Source organism: Salvelinus alpinus, chromosome 1 (genome assembly GCF_045679555.1).
Source record: "Salvelinus alpinus chromosome 1, SLU_Salpinus.1, whole genome shotgun sequence".
NCBI classification, from domain to species: domain Eukaryota; kingdom Metazoa; phylum Chordata; class Actinopteri; order Salmoniformes; family Salmonidae; genus Salvelinus; species Salvelinus alpinus.
In genome coordinates, this window is record NC_092086.1 from 1,252,820 (window position 1) to 1,272,746 (window position 19,927).

General features: G+C 45.5%; 2 protein-coding genes across 3 annotated transcripts in view; both read left to right on the forward strand.

Moving 5' to 3' along the window:
- Positions 1-7,130, forward strand: part of ccdc97 (coiled-coil domain containing 97) — a 52,295-nt gene extending 45,165 nt beyond the window's left edge. Inside the window, exons 5-6 of one of the 2 annotated variants that reach the window (XR_011673629.1) lie at positions 1,907-2,073; positions 6,024-7,130. Coding sequence is in view for 1 of the 2 variants with exons in the window: in XM_071390468.1 (XP_071246569.1) it covers positions 1,922-2,054 (133 nt within the window). In the remaining variant the exon portion in view is untranslated. The remainder of the gene's footprint in view (positions 1-1,906; positions 2,074-6,023) is intronic. The other variant, XM_071390468.1, reaches the window with a different exon arrangement.
- Positions 7,131-9,232: 2,102 nt separating this feature from the next.
- Positions 9,233-19,927, forward strand: part of znf598 (zinc finger protein 598) — a 36,294-nt gene continuing 25,599 nt past the window's right edge. The window contains 6 exon segments of the mRNA XM_071390479.1: positions 9,233-10,042; positions 15,187-15,299; positions 15,979-16,108; positions 16,249-16,460; positions 16,640-16,857; positions 16,943-17,051. Coding sequence (XP_071246580.1) covers positions 9,872-10,042; positions 15,187-15,299; positions 15,979-16,108; positions 16,249-16,460; positions 16,640-16,857; positions 16,943-17,051 — 953 coding nt within the window. The 5' untranslated portion in view covers positions 9,233-9,871.

The following is a 19,927-nucleotide window of genomic DNA, read 5'->3' on the forward strand; positions in this document are numbered from 1 at the left end:
GACTGATCTCACACTACTTTACTAGCTGTGTGTGTTACAGTGGACAGACTGATCTCACACTACTTTACTAGCTGTGTGTTGCAGTGGACAGACTGATCTCACACTACTTTACTAGCTGTGTGTTGCAGTGAACAGACTGATCTCACACTACTTTACTAGCTGTGTGTGTTACAGTGGACAGACTGAACTCACACTACTTTACTAGCTGTGTGTGTTGCAGTGGACAGACTAATCTCACACTACTTTACTAGCTGTGTGTGTTGCAGTGGACAGACTGATCTCACACTACTTTACTAGCTGTGTGTGTTGCAGTGGACAGACTGATCTCACACTACTTTACTAGCTGTGTGTGTTGCAGTGGACAGACTGATCTCACACTACTTTACTAGCTGTGTGTGTTACAGTGGACAGACTGAATTTACACTACTTTACTAGCTGTGTGTGTTGCAGTGGACAGACTGATCTCACACTACTTTACTAGCTGTGTGTGTTGCAGTGGACAGACTGATCTCACACTACTTTACTAGCTGTGTGTGTTACAGTGGACAGACTGAACTCACACTACTTTACTAGCTGTGTGTGTTACAGTGGACAGACTGAACTCACACTACTTTACTAGCTGTGTGTGTTGCAGTGAAGTGGACAGACTTAACTCACACTACTTTACTAGCTGTGTGTGTTGCAGTGGACAGACTGAACTCACACTACTTTACTAGCTGTGTTTGTTGCAGTGGACAGACTGATCTCACACTACTTTACTAGCTGTGTGTGTTGCAGTGGACAGACTGATCTCACACTACTTTACTAGCTGTGTGTGTTACAGTGGACAGACTGAACTCACACTACTTTACTAGCTGTGTGTGTTGCAGTGGACAGACTGATCTCACACTACTTTACTAGCTGTGTGTGTTGCAGTGGACAGACTGATCTCACACTACTTTACTAGCTGTGTGTTGCAGTGGACAGACTGATCTCACACTACTTTACTAGCTGTGTGTGTTACAGTGGACAGACTGATCTCACACTACTTTACTAGCTGTGTGTGTTACAGTGGACAGACTGATCTCACACGACTTTACTAGCTGTGTGTGTTGCAGTGGACAGACTGATCTCACACTACTTTACTAGCTGTGTGTGTTGCAGTGGACAGACTGAACTCACACTACTTTACTAGCTGTGTGTGTTGCAGTGGACAGACTGATCTCACACTACTTTACTAGCTGTGTGTGTTACAGTGGACAGACTGAACTCACACTACTTTACTAGCTGTGTGTGTTACAGTGAAGTGGACAGACTGAACTCACACTACTTTACCAGCTGTGTGTGTTGCAGTGGACAGACTGATCTCACTACTTTACTAGCTGTGTGTGTTACAGTGGACAGACTGATCTCACACTACTTTACTAGCTGTGTGTGTTACAGTGGACAGACTGAACTCACACTACTTTACTAGCTGTGTGTGTTACAGTGGACAGACTGATCTCACACTACTTTACTAGCTGTGTGTGTTGCAGTGGACAGACTGATCTCACACTACTTTACTAGCTGTGTGTGTTGCAGTGGACAGACTGATCTCACACTACTTTACTAGCTGTGTGTTGCAGTGGACAGACTGATCTCACACTACTTTACTAGCTGTGTGTGTTGCAGTGGTCAGACTGATCTCACACTACTTTACTAGCTGTGTGTTGCAGTGGACAGACTGATCTCACACTACTTTACTAGCTGTGTGTGTTACAGTGGACAGACTGAACTCACACTACTTTACTAGCTGTGTGTTACAGTGGACAGACTGATCTCACACTACTTACCAGCTGTGTGTGTTGCAGTGGACAGACTGATCTCACACTACTTTACTAGCTGTGTGTGTTGCAGTGGACAGACTGATCTCACACTACTTTACTAGCTGTGTGTGTTGCAGTGAAGTGGATGGGAACCCCGACTACGACAACCTGGACATCGTCAACAGAGATGCAGAGGAGAAGTACTTCGATGAGGATGATGAAGAGGAGGAGGAGGAGGAAGAGGAGGACATGACTATAGTTATGTCATGACAGCAGCTGTCATTGGACTGTAAATATGATAACTTCTGTAATAACTAAACTATGTCACGTTTCTGCTCTTTGTTTTCATCACATTCATTTAATATTCAGTTTGTATGGATAGCAATAAATCATGTTTACGTACGTCGTTAGTCAGTTTAATTATTTCCTAGTTTTTGTTTGGACAGTAAGACTCCACACCCTGCTGACAACACTGGCCGCTGAAATTGTTAGTCAGAGAGCTGATTGTAACTGAGTCAGAGAGCTGATTGTAACTGAGTCAGCAACTCAATGAGGCAGAGAGCTGATTGTAACTGAGTCAGAGAGCTGATTGTAACTGAGATAGCAACTCAATGAGGCAGAGAGCTGATTGTAACTGAGTCAGCAACTCAATGAGGCAGAGAGCTGATTGTAACTGAGTCAGCAACTCAATGAGTCAGAGAGCTGATTGTAACTGAGTCAGCAACTCAATGAGTCAGAGAGCTGATTGTAACTGAGGCAGAGAGCTGATTGTAACTGAGTCAGCAACTCAATGAGGCAGAGAGCTGATTGTAACTGAGTCAGCAACTCAATGAGTCAGAGAGCTGATTGTAACTGAGGCAGAGAGCTGATTGTAACTGAGTCAGCAACTCAATGAGGTAGAGAGCTGATTGTAACTGAGTCAGCAACTCAATGAGGCAGAGAGCTGATTGTAACTGAGTCAGCAACTCAACGAGGCAGAGAGCTGATTGTAACTGAGTCAGCAACTCAACGAGTCAGAGAGCTGATTGTAACTGAGGCAGAGAGCTGATTGTAACTGAGTCAGCAACTCAATGAGGTAGAGAGCTGATTGTAACTGAGTCAGCAACTCAATGAGGCAGAGAGCTGATTGTAACTGAGTCAGCAACTCAACGAGGCAGAGAGCTGATTGTAACTGAGTCAGCAACTCAACGAGGCAGAGAGCTGATTGTAACTGAGTCAGCAACTCAACGAGGCAGAGAGCTGATTGTAACTGAGTCAGCAACTCAATGAAGAGGTAGTATTTGTAGTATTTGAAAGGGCTGAAAACAGGTAGAAAACAGGCGATTTTTTTCCGTTCCATTTCCAGCTAATGGGGATTCCATAATAAACCTCAGGAAGAGTAGCTGCTGCCTTGGCAGGAACTAATGGGGATCCATAATAAACCCCAGGAAGAGTAGCTGCTGCCTTGGCAGGGGGGGGTCCATAATAAACCCCAGGAAGAGTAGCTGCTGCCTTGGCAGGAACTAATGGGGATCCATAATAAACCCCAGGAAGAGTAGCTGCTGCCTTGGCAGGGGGGTCCATAATAAACCCCAGGAAGAGTAGCTGCTGCCTTGGCAGGAACTAATGGGGATCCATAATAAACCCCAGGAAGAGTAGCTGCTGCCTTGGCAACAGCTAATGGGGATCCATAATAAACCCCAGGAAAAGTAGCTGCTGCCTTGGCAACAGCTAATGGGGATCCATAATAAACCCCAGGAAAAGTAGCTGCTGCCTTGGCAACAGCTAATGGGGATCCATAATAAACCCCAGGAAGAGTAGCTGCTGCCTTGGCAGGAACTAATGGGGGTCCATAATAAACCCCAGGAAGAGTAGCTGCTGCCTCGGCAGGAACTAATGGGGATCCATAATAAACCCCAGGAAGAGTAGCTGCTGCCTTGGCAGGAACTAATGGGGATCCATAATAAACCCCAGGAAGAGTAGCTGCTGCCTTGGCAGGAACTTATGGGGATCCATAATAAACCCCAGGAAGAGTAGCTGCTGCCTTGGACAGGAACTAATGGGGATCCATAATAAACCCCAGGAAGAGTAGCTGCTGCCTTGGCAGAAACTAATGGGGATCCATAATAAACCCCAGGAAGAGTAGCTGCTGCCTTGGCAGGGGGGGTCCATAATAAACCCCAGGAAGAGTAGCTGCTGCCTTGGACAGGAACTAATGGGGATCCATAATAAACCCCAGGAAGAGTAGCTGCTGCCTTGGCAGGAACTAATGGGGATCCATAATAAACCCCAGGAAGAGAAGCTGCTGCCTTGGCAACAGCTAATGGGGATCCATAATAAACCCCAGGAAAAGTAGCTGCTGCCTTGGCAACAGCTAATGGGGATCCATAATAAACCCCAGGAAGAGTAGCTGCTGCCTTGGCAGGAACTAATGGGGATCCATAATAAACCCCAGGAAGAGTAGCTGCTGCCTTGGCAGGAACTAATGGGGATCCATAATAAACCCCAGGAAGAGTAGCTGCTGCCTTGGCAGGGGGGGGTCCATAATAAACCCCAGGAAGAGTAGCTGCTGCCTTGGCAACAGCTAATGGGGATCCATAATAAACCCCAGGAAGAGTAGCTGCTGCCTTGGCAACACCTAATGGGGATCCATAATAAACCCCAGGAAGAGTAGCTGCTGCCTTGGCAGGAACTAATGGGGATCCATAATAAACCCCAGGAAGAGTAGCTGCTGCCTTGGCAGGAACTAATGGGGATCCATAATAAACCCCAGGAAGAGTAGCTGCAGCCTTGGCAGGAACTAATGGGGATCCATAATAAACCCCAGGAAGAGTAGCTGCTGCCTTGGCAGGGGGGGGGTCCATAATAAACCCCAGGAAGAGTAGCTGCTGCCTTGGCAACAGCTAATGGGGATCCATAATAAACCCCAGGAAGAGTAGCTGCTGCCTTGGCAGGAACTAATGGGGATCCATAATAAACCCCAGGAAGAGTAGGCGCTGCCTTGGCAGGAACTAATGGGGATCCATAATAAACCCCAGGAAGAGTAGCTGCTGCCTTGGCAGGAACTAATGGGGATCCATAATAAACCCCAGGAAGAGTAGCTGCTGCCTTGACAGGAACTAATGGGGATCCATAATAAACCCCAGGAAGAGTAGCCGCTGCCTTGGCAGGAACTAATGGGGATCCATAATAAACCCCCAGGAAGAGTAGCTGCTGCCTTGGCAGGAACTAATGGGGATCCATAATAAACCCCAGGAAGAGTAGCCGCTGCCTTGGCAGAAACTAATGGGGACCCATAATAAACCCCAGGAAGAGTAGCCGCTGCCTTGGCAGGAACTAATGGGGATCCATAATAAACCCCAGGAAGAGTAGCCGCTGCCTTGGCAGGAACTAATGGGGATCCATAATAAACCCCAGGAAGAGTAGCCGCTGCCTTGGCAGGAACTAATGGGGATCCATAATAAACCCCAGGAAGAGTAGCTGCTGCCTTGGCAACAGCTAATGGGGATCCATAATAAACCCCAGGAAGAGTAGCTGCTGCCTTGGCAACAGCTAATGGGGATCCATAATAAACCCCAGGAAGAGTAGCTGCTGCCTTGGCAGGAACTAATGGGGATCCATAATAAACCCCAGGAAGAGTAGGCGCTGCCTTGGCAGGAACTAATGGGGATCCATAATAAACCCCAGGAAGGATAGCTGCTGCCTTGGCAACAGCTAATGGGGATCCATATTAAATACAAATCAGCATCCAGGATCCAAACTACCTGGTTTATAATTAAGCAATAAGGCCTGAGGAGGTGTGGTATAAGGCCAATATACCACGGCTACGGTCGCGTAACGTGGAATGCCTGGATACAGCCCTTAGCCGTGGCAACTCCAGCCACTTTAATAATGGGAATTGATGGAAATGTATGTAAAAATTTATCACTAGCCACTTTAAACAATGCCACTTAATATAATGTTTACATACCCTACATTACTCATCTCATATGTATATACTGTACTCTATACCATCTACTGCATCTTGCCTATGCCGTTCTGTACCATCACTCATTCATATATCTTTATGTACATATTCTTTATCCCTTTACACTTTTGTGTATAAGGTAGTAGTTGTGGAATTGTTAGGTTAGATTACTTGTTGGTTATTACTGCATTGTCGGAACTAGAAGCACAAGCATTTCGCTACACTCGCATTAACATCTGCTAACCATGTGTATGTGACAAATAACATTTGATTTGAAACTGCCTGCCCTCCAGGACACCTACAGCACCCGATGTCACAGGAAGGCCAAAAGATCATCAAGGGCAACAACCACCCGAGCCACTGCCTGTTCACCCCGCTACCATCCAGAAGGCGAGGTCAGTACAGGTGCATCCTCACCACCCGAGCCACTGCCTGTTCACCCCGCTACCATCCAGAAGGTGAGGTCAGTACAGGTGCATCCTCACCACCCGAGCCACTGCCTGTTCACCCCGCTACCATCCAGAAGGTGAGGTCAGTACAGGTGCATCCTCACCACCCGAGCCACTGCCTGTTCACCCCGCTACCATCCAGAAGGTGAGGTCAGTACAGGTGCATCCTCACCACCCGAGCCACTGCCTGTTCACCCCGCTACCATCCAGAAGGCGAGGTCAGTACAGGTGCATCCTCACCACCCGAGCCACTGCCTGTTCACCCCGCTACCATCCAGAAGGCGAGGTCAGTACAGGTGCATCCTCACCACCCGAGCCACTGCCTGTTCACCCCGCTACCATCCAGAAGGCGAGGTCAGTACAGGTGCATCAAAGCAGGGACCGAGAGACTGCTTCTATCTCAAGGCCATCAGACTGTTAAATAGCCATCACTAGCACATTAGAGACTGCTGCCCTATATACATAGACTTGGAATCACTGGCCACTTTAATAATGTTTACATATGTTGTATTACTCATCTCATATGTATATACTGTATTCTATCCTATTCTACTGTATCTTAGTCTATGTATTACTCATCTCATATGTATATACTGTATTCTATCCTATTCTACTGTATCTTAGTCTATGCATTACTCATCTCATATGTATATACTGTATTCTATACTATCTACTGTATCTTAGTCTATGTATTACTCATCTCATATGTATATACTGTATTCTATCCTACTGTATCTAAGGCTGTGACCCTCTAACGTTGCTCACCCGATATGTATATATTTTTAATTCCATTCCTTTACTTTAGAATTGTGTGTATTGTTAGATATTACTGCACTGTTAGAGCTTGAAACACAAGCTACACCCGCAATAACATCTGCTAAACACGTGTATGTGACAAATACCATTTGATTTGATTTTAAAAAAAACGAGAATAAAACGGCAATAGCACTGTTTGTCCGTTTTGAGAGGCCGTAGACAAAATAGTCAAGATAACGCAAGAATTTTTTTTAATTTATTTTTTTATTTCACCTTTATTTAACCAGGTAGGCAAATTGAGAACAAGTTCTCATTTACAATTGCGACCTGGCCAAGATAAAGCAAAGCAGTGTGACACATACAACAACACATAGTTACACATGGAGTAAAACAAACATACAGTCAATAATACAGTGAAAAATAAGTCTATATACAATGTGAGCAAGTGAGGTGAGATAAAGGAGGTGAAGGCAAACAAAATATATAAAATATATATATAAATAAATAAAAATATAAAAAGACCATGGTGGCGAAGTAAATACAATATAGCAAGTTAAAAAAAACACTGGAATGTTTGGTTTGCAGTGGAAGAAAGTGTAAAGTAGAGATAGAAATAATGGGGTGCAAAGGAGCAAAATAAATAAATAAATACAGTATGTAAAGAGGTAGTTGTTTGGGCTAAATTATAGATGGGCTATGTACAGGTGCAGTAATCTATGAGCTGCTCTGACAGCTGGTGCTTAAAGCTAGTGAGGGAGATAAGTGTTTCCAGTTTCAGAGATTTTTGTAGTTCGTTCCAGTCATTGGCAGCAGAGAACTGGAAGGAGAGGCGGCCAAAGGAAGAATTGGTTTTGGGGGTGACCAGAGAGATATACCTGCTGGAGCGCGTGCTACAGGTAGGTGCTGCTATGGTGACCAGCGAGCTGAGATAAGGGGGGACTTTACCTAGCAGGGTCTTGTAGATGACCTGGAGCCAGTGGGTTTGGCGACGAGTATGAAGCGAGGGCCAGCCAACGAGAGTGTACAGGTCGCAGTGGTGGGTAGTATATGGGGCTTTGGTGACAAAACGGATGGCACTGTGATAGACTGCATCCAATTTATTGAGTAGGGTTTTGGAGGCTATTTTGTAAATGACATCACCGAAGTCGAGGATTGGTAGGATGGTCAGTTTTACAAGGGTATGTTTGGCAGCATGAGTGAAGGATGCTTTGTTGCGGAATAGGAAGCCAATTCTAGATTTAACTTTGGATTGGAGATGTTTGATGTGAGTCTGGAAGGAGAGTTTACAGTCTAACCAGACACCTAGGTATTTGTAGTTGTGTAACAGTATAACTTTAAACCGTCCCCTCGCCCCAACACGGGCGCGAACCAGGGACCCTCTGCACACATCAACAACTGACACCCACGAAGCGTCGTTACCCATCGCTCCACAAAAGCCACGGCCCTTGCAGAGCAAGGGGCAACACTACATATTGGTTTCAGAGCAAGTGACGTAACTGATTGAAATGCTACTAGCGCGTACCCGCTAACTAGCTAGCCATTTCACATCCGTTACAGTTGTCCACATATTCTAAGTCAGAGCCGTCCAGAGTAGTGATGTTGGACAGGCGGGCAGGTGCAGGCAGCGATCGGTTGAAGAGCATGCATTTAGTTTTACTTGTATTTAAGAGCAATTGGAGGCCACGGAAGGAGAGCTGTACAGCATTGAAGCTCGCCTGGAGGGTTGTTAACACAGTGTCAAAAGAAGGGCCAGAAGTATACAGAATAGTGTCGTCTGCGTAGAGGTGGATCAGAGAATCACCAGCAGCAAGAGTGACATCATTGATGTATACAGAGAAGAGAGTCGGTCCAAGAATTGAACCCTGTGGCACCCCCATAGAGACTGCCAGAGGCCCGGACAACAACCCCTCCGATTTGACACACTGAACTCGATCAGAGAAGTAGTTGGTGAACCAGGCGAGGCAATCATTAGAGAAACCAAGGCTGTCGAGTCTGCCGATGAGGTGATTGACAGAGTCAAAAGCCTTGGCCAGGTCAATGAATACGGCTGCACAGTACTGTTTCCTATCGATGGCGGTTAAGATATCGTTTATGACCTTGAGCGTGGCTGATAATCTAATCTGTCATTAATTTTGACATTTTTGCCTTAGAGATCTTATTTGCGCAATTTTACATCTAACTAAGATATTTGGTATTTTAAAATAAAACATTTGCATTGAAACAAGTCGTCTCGTTGAATTACAGACTTTATTGAAGAATCCAACTGTTGACCAATCACCGACGAAGGGGCTTCGGCTCCGCACTTTGGTTTGCCTGTAGAGTAATGTGTGCCCGAACAGCCGGAAAACTCACCGAAGTCCAAAACGACACAAAATGTCTTCATAATATAGGCACGAACTCTACCGGCTGGGTAACACGTGGACGCCTTAACCCTAACAAATACATTTTTAAAAATTAACCCCTAATCTAGCTAACGTTAGCCAGCTAGCTAATATTAGCCACAACAAATTGGAATTCGTAACATATGAAATGGATGATGGACACCCACAAATTAATACATACCATACTAAATGTAATGCTTCTCGGATTGACATTAAAAAATAATCTGAAATGTTCTGAGTCACTGAGACAGGCAATGTGGAGATGTCAGAGGACCCGCCTGTGCAATGAACGCCAAATGCCTCGTCGAGGGATAGGCGAAGCACACCTACCATTGAATGCAGACAAACCCGTGAACAGTCTATCCTTATAGCGTATACACCAGTAAATCTCAGCATTGGCGAGTGACTTTAGGACTTCCGTCTCATCACACAAACAGACGCTACCTGCTTCTTTTAACCAACAGCCGCTGTTTAGCCACCCAGCTACTTCCTAACGTCTACGATTCAGCCTGAAAACCAAATATAACTCCGTTTGTGCCTTTTTTAAAAACTACCATGGAATCAACATCTAACAACTACGAGCGGAACTGTGTTCTGTGTTGTCAGGAGCTCGACATCTTCGCCCTGGGAAAATGCGACCACCCGGTGTGCTACCGCTGCTCGACCAAAATGAGGGTGCTGTGTAACCAGAAGTACTGCGCCGTCTGCCGGGAGGAGCTCGACAAGGTACGCCGTCCCCGACTACTCCTACAGCGGGGATGCGCTGTGACAGTGTAGGCCGTGTTATCTGGTCAGCTTGCTAGCCGGCTACGTTTCTATTATCTCTCACTGATATCTTATCTAACTAGTTAAGTTAGTCATCGGTTTTTATTTAGTTATAGTTATTCGTGAAAGTCAAGACATATTTGTAGTTTGTAAGTGGTAATAGGCAGGCACTAGCTAACCCCCCCCCCACACACACAGTTAAATGACCTAGCTAGCTAACGTAATGACTAACGTTTTGTTATCACAAATAGAACAATGAGTTTAGTTCTAAAACAAATCTTTGGTGTTATTGTCACCAGGTAAGTAGTTTGTATTTATGTAGGTAACTAATAAGTATGTAACCGTTGCTATAAGGCCATGTAAGGTTACGTCTTATGAGAGAGAGCTGTCAGGCTTCATGATGGCTGGTGGTTATGTAATGGTTTGTCATTTACTACCGGCGACGGGACAGTCACCCCCCCGTACCATGGACCTAGCCACAGATTATCCATTATATTGACCAGGGCCCGGTTTCCCGAAGCGATGGCATTTTGGTTCGAGTGTTTTAACTATCCTGTCCATCTTTACTACAACGGCCGATGATGTAACATGCGTTTCCCAAAACACCACGCAGAAACAGCGGTCTGATAGATCGGAAGAAAGGGATCACTGCTCTAGGATACGTTTTCTCCATTCAAATAATACCTTAACATTACAATTATTTCACTGCTGACGACGGATCAGCTCCCAGAGAGACATTAGGCCTACCACCTGCTACGGCTGCAAATATTGAGGCGGTTTATTCTAATGCTTACTCAATAAAAATGCACTAAATCACAGATTTGGCACGTCATTGCTCGCATGTTAGGTTACACATGATATATTTTTGACAAATTACAGACAGTTGTGAAAAGTACAAGTAGCAAAATAGAAGTCAAAATTGATTGAACATGAAATGTATTTCAATATGCTTGAAATGGGCCTATAGCCTAATGTTTACATTTTAATGCATTCATCTCATTGTTTCATTTTAAATATCTTTTCAAACTTCACATCAATTGCAAAGACATTGACAACTACTGTATTCGTAGTCGACTTTGTTCTGAAGTTATCGGCGTTCACAGAGAGACTGATAAGCCATGTGATTCTATGTTTATCTCTGTTAGCAAGTCATTTCCAAGTTTCCTAGTTCTGAGGCAGGCGTTACGCCTCGTTTACATCGTGAAGAACACTACATGACCAAAAGTATGTGGACACCAGCTCATCGAACATCTCATTCCAAAATCATGGGCATTAATATGGAGTTGGTCCCCCCTTTGCTGCTATAACAGTTTCCACTGCTCCAGAGTCCAATGGCGACAAGCTTTACACCACTCTGGCCGAAGCTTGGCATTGCGCATGGTGATCTTAGGCTTGTGTGTGGCAGCTCGGCCACGGAAACCCATTTTCATGAAGCTTCCAACGATGTTGCTTCCAGAGGCAGTTTGGAACCCGGTAGGGTGCTACCGAGGACAGATGATTTTTACGTGCTTCAGCACTCGATGGTCCCGTTCTGTGAGCTGGTGTGGCCTACCACTTCGAAGCTCAGCCGTTGTTGCTCCATGACTGTTTCCACTTCACAATAACAGCGCTTACAGTTGAATCGGGGCAGCTCTAGCAGGGTATGACGGTGCCACGTTGAAAGTCACTGAGCTCTTCAGTAAGGCCATCGACTAATTTGAAGGGGTGTCCACATACTGCTGTATTTACAGTGTATCTCTACTTAACTACGCTGCACATCTTCATGCAAAGCTCGTTCCGTTACTGGACGGCGGGGTTGCCGCGGTTTCCCTACTGGACGGCGGGGTTGCCGCGGTTTCCCTACTGGACGGCGGGGTTGCCGCGGTTTCCCTACTGGACGGCGGGGTTGCCGCGGTTTCCCTGCGGGACGGCGGGGTTGCCGCGGTTTCCCTGCGGGACGGCGGGGTTGCCGCGGTTTCCCTGCGGGACGGCGGGGTTGCCGCGGTTTCCCTGAAATTTAGCTACTTTGAAATCGATGTGAAAATGTATTGGTTGCAGGTTTTTCGGACTACTTCTAAATTGCACCGCGGTCGCCATGGCATTTCTCAACAACAACAACAAAAATATATATTTCACTGTGACCTGCTGACTATCAGAGAATCAGGCCAAAGATGTTTATAACTAATCCAAGAGAGACCACAACTTGTGGTTTGCAATGGGAACAAATGAGTCATAGTTGGCAAGGAGGGAGGCAGAGCAAAGCACGAGCTCAAAAGATCCTATTGGCTCATTTTAGCGTGTATTTGCATATTGTCATTAGGAAACGCCTACTCTGAAGTGCAGGTGTGCAAAAACTAAATTCGCCTTTGCACTTTTTGGAAACATTGGCAAATGGTAAAGTCAACTAAACTCAGTCCCCTCTGTTCATAACTGATTCTAGTTTGGGGAACAGAAAACTGTATGGAGATCAAACGTTTCATCGACGAGAACATTTGCAGAATGTCGTCTACAAATCCACCCCGCTCCATCTTCTCCCACTGGGCTTCCTCTCAGCACCATATTTGGTAGTGAGAGGAAATGCCGACCGGATGCTTCACATTTATACATCCGGTGAAATATCTGGCTCATTGTTCTATCTGTGATCAGGCAGTGAGGTCAGCTGTTGCTGAGTGAGTGGTGGGGAAGGGGAGGGCCGTAGGGGTGTGTCAGAGTTTCGAAACCCAGAAGTGCAAAATCGCAAGACTTCCTGGAACGCTTTTGAAACAGACCAAGCAGACCAGACAGGTTTGGGGTTTGAGAAGTCAATAAAAATAAGTGAACAATTCTGCCTTTAGTTGTTAATTTTCTCAATCTAAAGACGCAACCTAGATTTGAATTTATGTCTTAAGTAGTTGAACATGTTATTTCTCCAACCTCATAAAAGTGACAAACTGACACGTTTTCATTTTTGGCCAAAAAATACTTTATGGGCCTCCCGAGTGGCGCAGCGGTCTTAGGGCACTGCATCGCACTACAACTGCGTCGTCCGGGTTAGGGGAGGGTTTGACCGGTGGAATTTCCTTGGCTCACTAAGCTCTAGCAACTCCTTGTGGCGGGCCCGGGCGCCTGCAAGCTGACCTGCTTTGTCAGTTGAATGGGTTTTCCTCCGACACATTAGTGCGGCTGGCTTCCGGGGTAAAACAAGCAATGTGTTAAGAAGTAGCGTGGCTTGGCGGGTCATGTTACGGAGGACGCATGACTTGACCTTCAACCTCTCCCGAGCTCGTTGGGGAGTTGAGACAAGATCGTAACTACTAATGGGATATCATGAAATTGGGGCGAAAAAAGGGGGTTAAAACCCTTTTATATGGAAGGAGTGCCTTTTGATTTGACGGCCTGCACATGCGCGAAATGACCGTTAAACCTGATGACATGTTTCTGCGTATCAGCTTAGCTAGCCAATGTCGCAATGACATCACCTACAAGCATGAGCTTGGATTTGTATTGGAAAAGCAGTTCCTGCCCGTCTTCAGACTGTCTTTGGGTGTGTGTTGAGAGAGCGCTGCAGCTGAGTCACCTGAGTGAGAGTAGACATTTGCTGCCTTCACATGCTAGTCGGAACTAGGAAACTCTGAAATGTCCGACTTGCTAACTGGTTGTAGTTATACACGTGCCTCGTTCAATCAATCAGCAAGTCGGACGTTTCCGAGTTTCCAATTCCGACTAGCATGTGAACAGCAGATGCACGTCCAGACAACGTTTTACCAGTTTTAGTTAGGCTGTTTTTAGTTTGTCATTATGGAGACATCTTTTTCCAACCCTTTTTCCATTAAACAAATTAACGCGCTAGAACTGATGCACATTAAGAAATAACACGACAAAGCACTGGAAAACCACTAGGCACACTAGATACATTCGCTTGGGAACAGTCCAGGGGCCTCTGTTATGGGGAACAGTCCAGGGGCCTCTGTTATGGGGAACAGTCCAGGGGCCTCTGTTATGGGGAACAGTCCAGGGGCCTCTGTTATGGGGAACAGTCCAGGGGCCTCTGTTATGGGGAACAGTCCAGGGGCCTCTGTTATGGGGAACAGTCCAGGGGCCTCTGTTATGGGGAACAGTCCAGGGGCCTCTGTTATGGGGGAACAGTCCAGGGGCCTCTGTTATGGGGGAACAGTCCAGGGGCCTCTGTTAATGGGGAAACAGTCCACCGTGAAACTGACATAATGAAGAATGTGAAGAATGATACATTTGCAGCTGTTGGCCATCCAGTAGCCTATTCAGCTAGCTACAGTGGGATCTTCAACCTAGCCTAGCATTCAGCTAGCTACAGTGGGATCTTCAACCTAGCCTAGCCTAGCTTCCTCAGATTCTCCAGCTCATTATAAACACTTCTCTGGTCTGTTCAACTATAACCAGGACATTTCACTACTCACTTTAACTAGCTGGCTAATCCCTGTTAGTATGTTACCTAGCTTAGCATTCAGGTAGCTACAGTGGGATCTTCAACCTAGCTTAGCATTCAGGTAGCTACAGTGGGATCTTCAACCTAGCTTAGCATTCAGATAGCTACAGTGGGATTTTCAACCTAGCTTAGCATTCAGATAGCTACAGTGGGATCTTCAACCTAGCTTAGCATTCAGATAGCTACAGTGGGATCTTCAACCTAGCTTAGCATTCAGATAGCTACAGTGGGATCTTCAACCTAGCTTAGCATTCAGATAGCTACAGTGGGATCTTCAACCTAGCTTAGCATTCAGATAGCTACAGTGGGATCTTCAACCTAGCTTAGCATTCAGCTAGCTACAGTGGAAACTTCAACCTAGCTTAGCATTCAGCTAGCTACAGTGGGATCAACCTAACCTAGCCTAGCTTCCTCAGATTCTCCATCTCATTATAAACACTACTCTGGTCTGTTCAACTATAACCAGGATAGCTCACTTTAACTAGCTGGCTAATCCCTGTCTCTCTGTTAGTACGTTAGCTAGGGATAGCTTCATTTAACAGCTGTACTTTTGTCACTGTAATGTAGGCTGGTTTAACAAGTAAAACATTGACTTGGGAAATCCCCAAGGGCTTGACCACAGCTACCAGTGGATGGGTCAGATAAAAGTCTGGATGATTCCCATTGACAGTGTGTTTGTGTCTAGGTGCTGTTTGTGCAGAAGTTGGTGGCCTTCTCCTCTCTGCCCCTCCAGACGCTGCAGGTGGAGAGGAAACATGACATCTACTTTACAGACTCCAAGATATACGCTCAGTTCAGGTACCCTGCTCTCCTCCCCCTGGACCTCTCTCCTCTTCCTCCTGAACCTCTCTCCTCTTCCTCCTGGCCCTCTCTTCTCTCCTGTCCTCCTCCTGGCCCTCTCTTCTCTCCTGTCCTCTTCCTGAACCTCTCTCCTCTCCTGTCCTCTTCCTGAACCTCTCTCCTATCCCTCTCTCCTCTCCTGTCCTCCTCCTGGCCCTCTCTCCTCTCCTGTCCTCCTCCTATCCCTCTCTCCTCTCCTCTCCTGTCCTCCTCCTATCCCTCTCTCCTCTCCTCTCCTGTCCTCCTCCTATCCCTCTCTCCTCTCCTCTCCTGTCCTCCTCCTATCCCTCTCTCCTCTCCTCTCCTGTCCTCCTCCTATCCCTCTCTCCTCTCCTGTCCTCCTCCTATCCCTCTCTCCTCTCCTGTCCTCCTCCTATCCCTCTCTCCTCTCCTCTCCTGTCCTCCTCCTATCCCTCTCTCCTCTCCTCTCCTGTCCTCCTCCTATCCCTCTCTCCTCTCCTCTCCTGTCCTCCTCCTATCCCTCTCTCCTCTCCTCTCCTGTCCTCCTCCTATCCCTCTCTCCTCTCCTGTCCTCCTCCTATCCCTCTCTCCTCTCCTGTCCTCCTCCTATCCCTCTCTATCTACTATCAGTCTCTGTCTGTCTCTTCCTCATGTCTCTCTCTGTCTCTGCCTGTAGGACACTGCTGCTGTCTGAGTGTCCTGTGTGTCCAGAGTCTAAAGTCTTCTCAAAGTTTGAGGAGTTGGAGCAGCACATGAGGAAACAACATGAACTCTTCTGTTGTAAACTCTGTACCAAACACCTGCAGGTAGGTTACCTGTCTGTCTGTTATACCTGTCTGTACCAAACACCTGCAGGTAGGTTACCTGTCTGTTATACCTGTCTGTACCAAACACCTGCAGGTAGGTTACCTGTCTGTCTAACATGTATGTAACCTGTTCCCACCAGATCTTCTCCCATGAGAGGAAGTGGTATAACAGGAAGGATCTGGCACGTCACCGTACCCACGGTGACCCCGATGACACGTCTCACCGCGGACACCCGCTCTGCAAGTTCTGCGACGACCGTTACCTTGACAACGACGAGCTGTTGAAACATCTCCGTAGAGACCATTACTTCTGTCACTTCTGTGATGCTGACGGGGCCCAGGAGTACTACAGGTACACACACACACACACACACACACACACACACAGTCTCCGTAGAGACCATTACTTCTGTCACTTCTGTGATGCTGACGGAGCCCAGGAGTACTACAGGTACACACACACACACACACACACACACACACACCCCTGTATCTGTCCTAAGCATGTTGTACCCCCCCTTCTCTCCACAGTGACTACCAGTACCTGAGCGAACACTTCCGGGAGGCCCACTACCTGTGTGAGGAGGGGCGCTGTGCTACAGAGCAGTTCACCCACGCCTTCAGGAGCCAGATCGACTACAAGGCCCACAAGGCCTCAGCACACAGCAAGAACCGGGCCGAAGCACGACAGAACCGACACATAGACCTGCAGTTCAGCTTTGCCCCGCGCCAGACCCGACGCAACGATGGTGAGACTGGATACTGTGCTTTCTGTCGTAACAAACTGGATTTCAGGCCTGCTTGGTAACAACAGACTGTGTGTGTTCGTTCAAGGAGGCATGGTATCTGGAGAGGACTATGAGGAGGCGAGGTCGGGTCGGGGGGGAAGAGGAAGGAGCCAAGGAAGCCAACAGAACACCAGAGGCAGCTGGAGATACAACCGGTCAGTATGACATCATCACTATGAGACCACCGTGACACATCACACTAATCAACTTTTACTTGGTACTCATCCCGGATCCGGGAGCACCCTCATCAGTAAAATGAAATGAAATCACAAGTCCAAGACACCAGATGAAAGATACACATCTTGTGAATCCAGCCATCATTTCTGATTTTTAAAATGTTTTACAGGGAAGACACAATATGTATTTCTATTAGCTAACCACGATAGCAAAAGACTCAACTTTTTTTCCCACCATTTTTTTACTGCATAGGTAGCTATCACAAATTCGACCAAATAAAGATATAAATAGTCACTAACCAAGAAACAACTTCATCAGATGACAGTCTGATAACATATTTATTGTATGGCATATGTTTTGTTCGAAAAATGTGCATATTTCAGGTATAAATCATAGTTTTACATTGCAGCCACCATCACAAAATCTCACCAAAGCAGCTAGAATAACTACAGAGACCAACGTGAATTACCTAAATACTCATCATAAAACATTTATGAAAAATACACAGCGTACAGCAAATGAAAGACAAACATCTTGTGAATCCAGACAATATTTCAGATTTTTTAAGTGTTTTACAGCGAAAACACAATATAGCATTATATTAGCTTACTACAATAGCCAACCACACAGCAGCATTGATTCATGCACGTTAGCGATAGCGAATAAACCAGCAAAAGATATTAAATTTTTCACTAACCTTCTCAAAACTTCATCAGATGACAGTCCTATAACATCATATTACACAATACATATATGGTTTGTTCGAAAATGTGCATATTTAGCGGCACAAATCGTGGTTATACAATGAGAATAGTAGCCAAACTGCAAACAAAATGTCGGGAGAAATCTTGGGAGAGGCACCTAGTCTAATCAATAACTAATCATAAACTTGACTAAAAAATACAGGATGGACAGCAAATGAAAGATACATTAGTTCTTAATGCAACCGCTGTGATAGGTTTTTAAAATTAACGTTACTACGACATACAGCGTGCGTTAAAGCGAGACCGCACCGAAATTAATGGCGGAATAATAGTTTAACATTTTTCAACAGAAATACGAATTAACATCATAAATAGTTCTTACTATTTGATGAGCTTCCATCAGAATCTTGTGCAAGTTGTCCTTTGTCCAGAATAATCGTTGCTCGGTTGTAGATTGTCGTCTTCAACTTTGGAATTAGCAGCAAACATTAGCCATGTGGCGAAGACGTGTCCAACTCACCATAACGCAGCACAAATAAAATACCGAAAATCGCAATATACTGATATAAACTGATATAACTCGGTTTAAAATAACTACATTATGATGTTTTTAACACCTATATCGAATAAAATCAGAGCCGGATATATCTAACGCCTATAACGAGAGCTTTTCAGAATGCAATCCTGAGGTCTGTCTTGCGTCATGACGAACGTTGAAAAGACTGCATACCCGGTTCCAAGAGCTTTTGTACGGCCTCAGATCTACCTAGACACCCCATTCCAATTCTCACTGCTTACTGACATCTAGGGGAAGGCGTATGCAGTGCATGTCGACCCAATGATTACATGCAAATGAATAAACTGACCCTGGAACAGAGTGCCCGATTTCAGATTTCTCACTTCCTGACAGGAAGTTTGCTGCAAAATGAGTTCTGTTTTACTCACAGATATAATTCAAACGGTTTTAGAAACTAGAGAGTGTTTTCTATCCAATAGTAATAATAATATGCATATTGTACGAGCAAGAATTGAGTACGAGGCAGTTTAATTTGGGAACGCTTTTTTACAAAGTCGAAATGGAGCCCCCCTATTGAGAAAAGGTTTTAAGTAACGTCAAACCACTTGATTTCAGTTCATTTGTCCAAAACATTGCTGGGTTGCCCCCATTACTCTCATTGATTTCTAGCTAGCGGTGGCTAATGTTAGCTGATCACTCCCAAGACATGCTAACCTCTCACCATTACAATAACAGGGGAGGTTAGCATTTTATATCATACCCCCAAGACATGCTAACCTCTCACCATTACAATAACAGGGGAGGTTAGCATTTTATATCATACCCCCAAGACATGCTAACCTCTCACCATTACAATAACAGGGGAGGTTAGCCTTTTATATCATACCTCCAAGTACTTGAAGTAGGCTACCCACCTCTCACCCACAATGAACACGTAGCCTTAGCTTCACCATCTCAGTTAGCTAGCTAGTTAACTAGCAAGCTAGACTGTTGGTTTATAAAAACCTAAGAAAGTTATGAATTTATCATGCATTTAAATAGACTGCTAATGTAGCCATCTAGCCAGGCTAATGTTGCTAACTAGCTAACCATGAGCAAGCTAGCTAGCTAACCATGAGCAAGCTAGCTAGCTAACCATGAGCAAGCTAGCTAGCTAACCATGAGCAAGCTAGCTAGCTAGCTCGGTAACAGGCATTTTAAATTAAAAACTTGCTCAAGACAGTTTACAGAATTTAAACAACTTTAGCCAATTTAATAATGACTACATTTAGCTAACATTAGTTAGTCCAGAGATTCTTACCTTTGCCTCGGCAGTGTCGTCCATTTCATCACGGCCCTGGTGAGTGACGTGAAGCTAGAGACGGGCGTTTTCTAGTTTCTGTACGATAGCCACATTAGCAGCTAACTAGCATTTCATTTCTTTGGGTTGTAAATACAGGCGACTACTATATTGATAAAAGTCACCTTGTCTTAGAGAGATTTACACGGTTATCAAAACGTCTCGCCAGGTTAAGCCTACACACAACCTTATTTGAAGTGATTCTAATATCCACCGTGGATAAAATGAATTGTGGATAAACGATTGGAACCGTTTGCGTGTTTCACCAGTGTTTTCTGGGTATTATGACTCTGT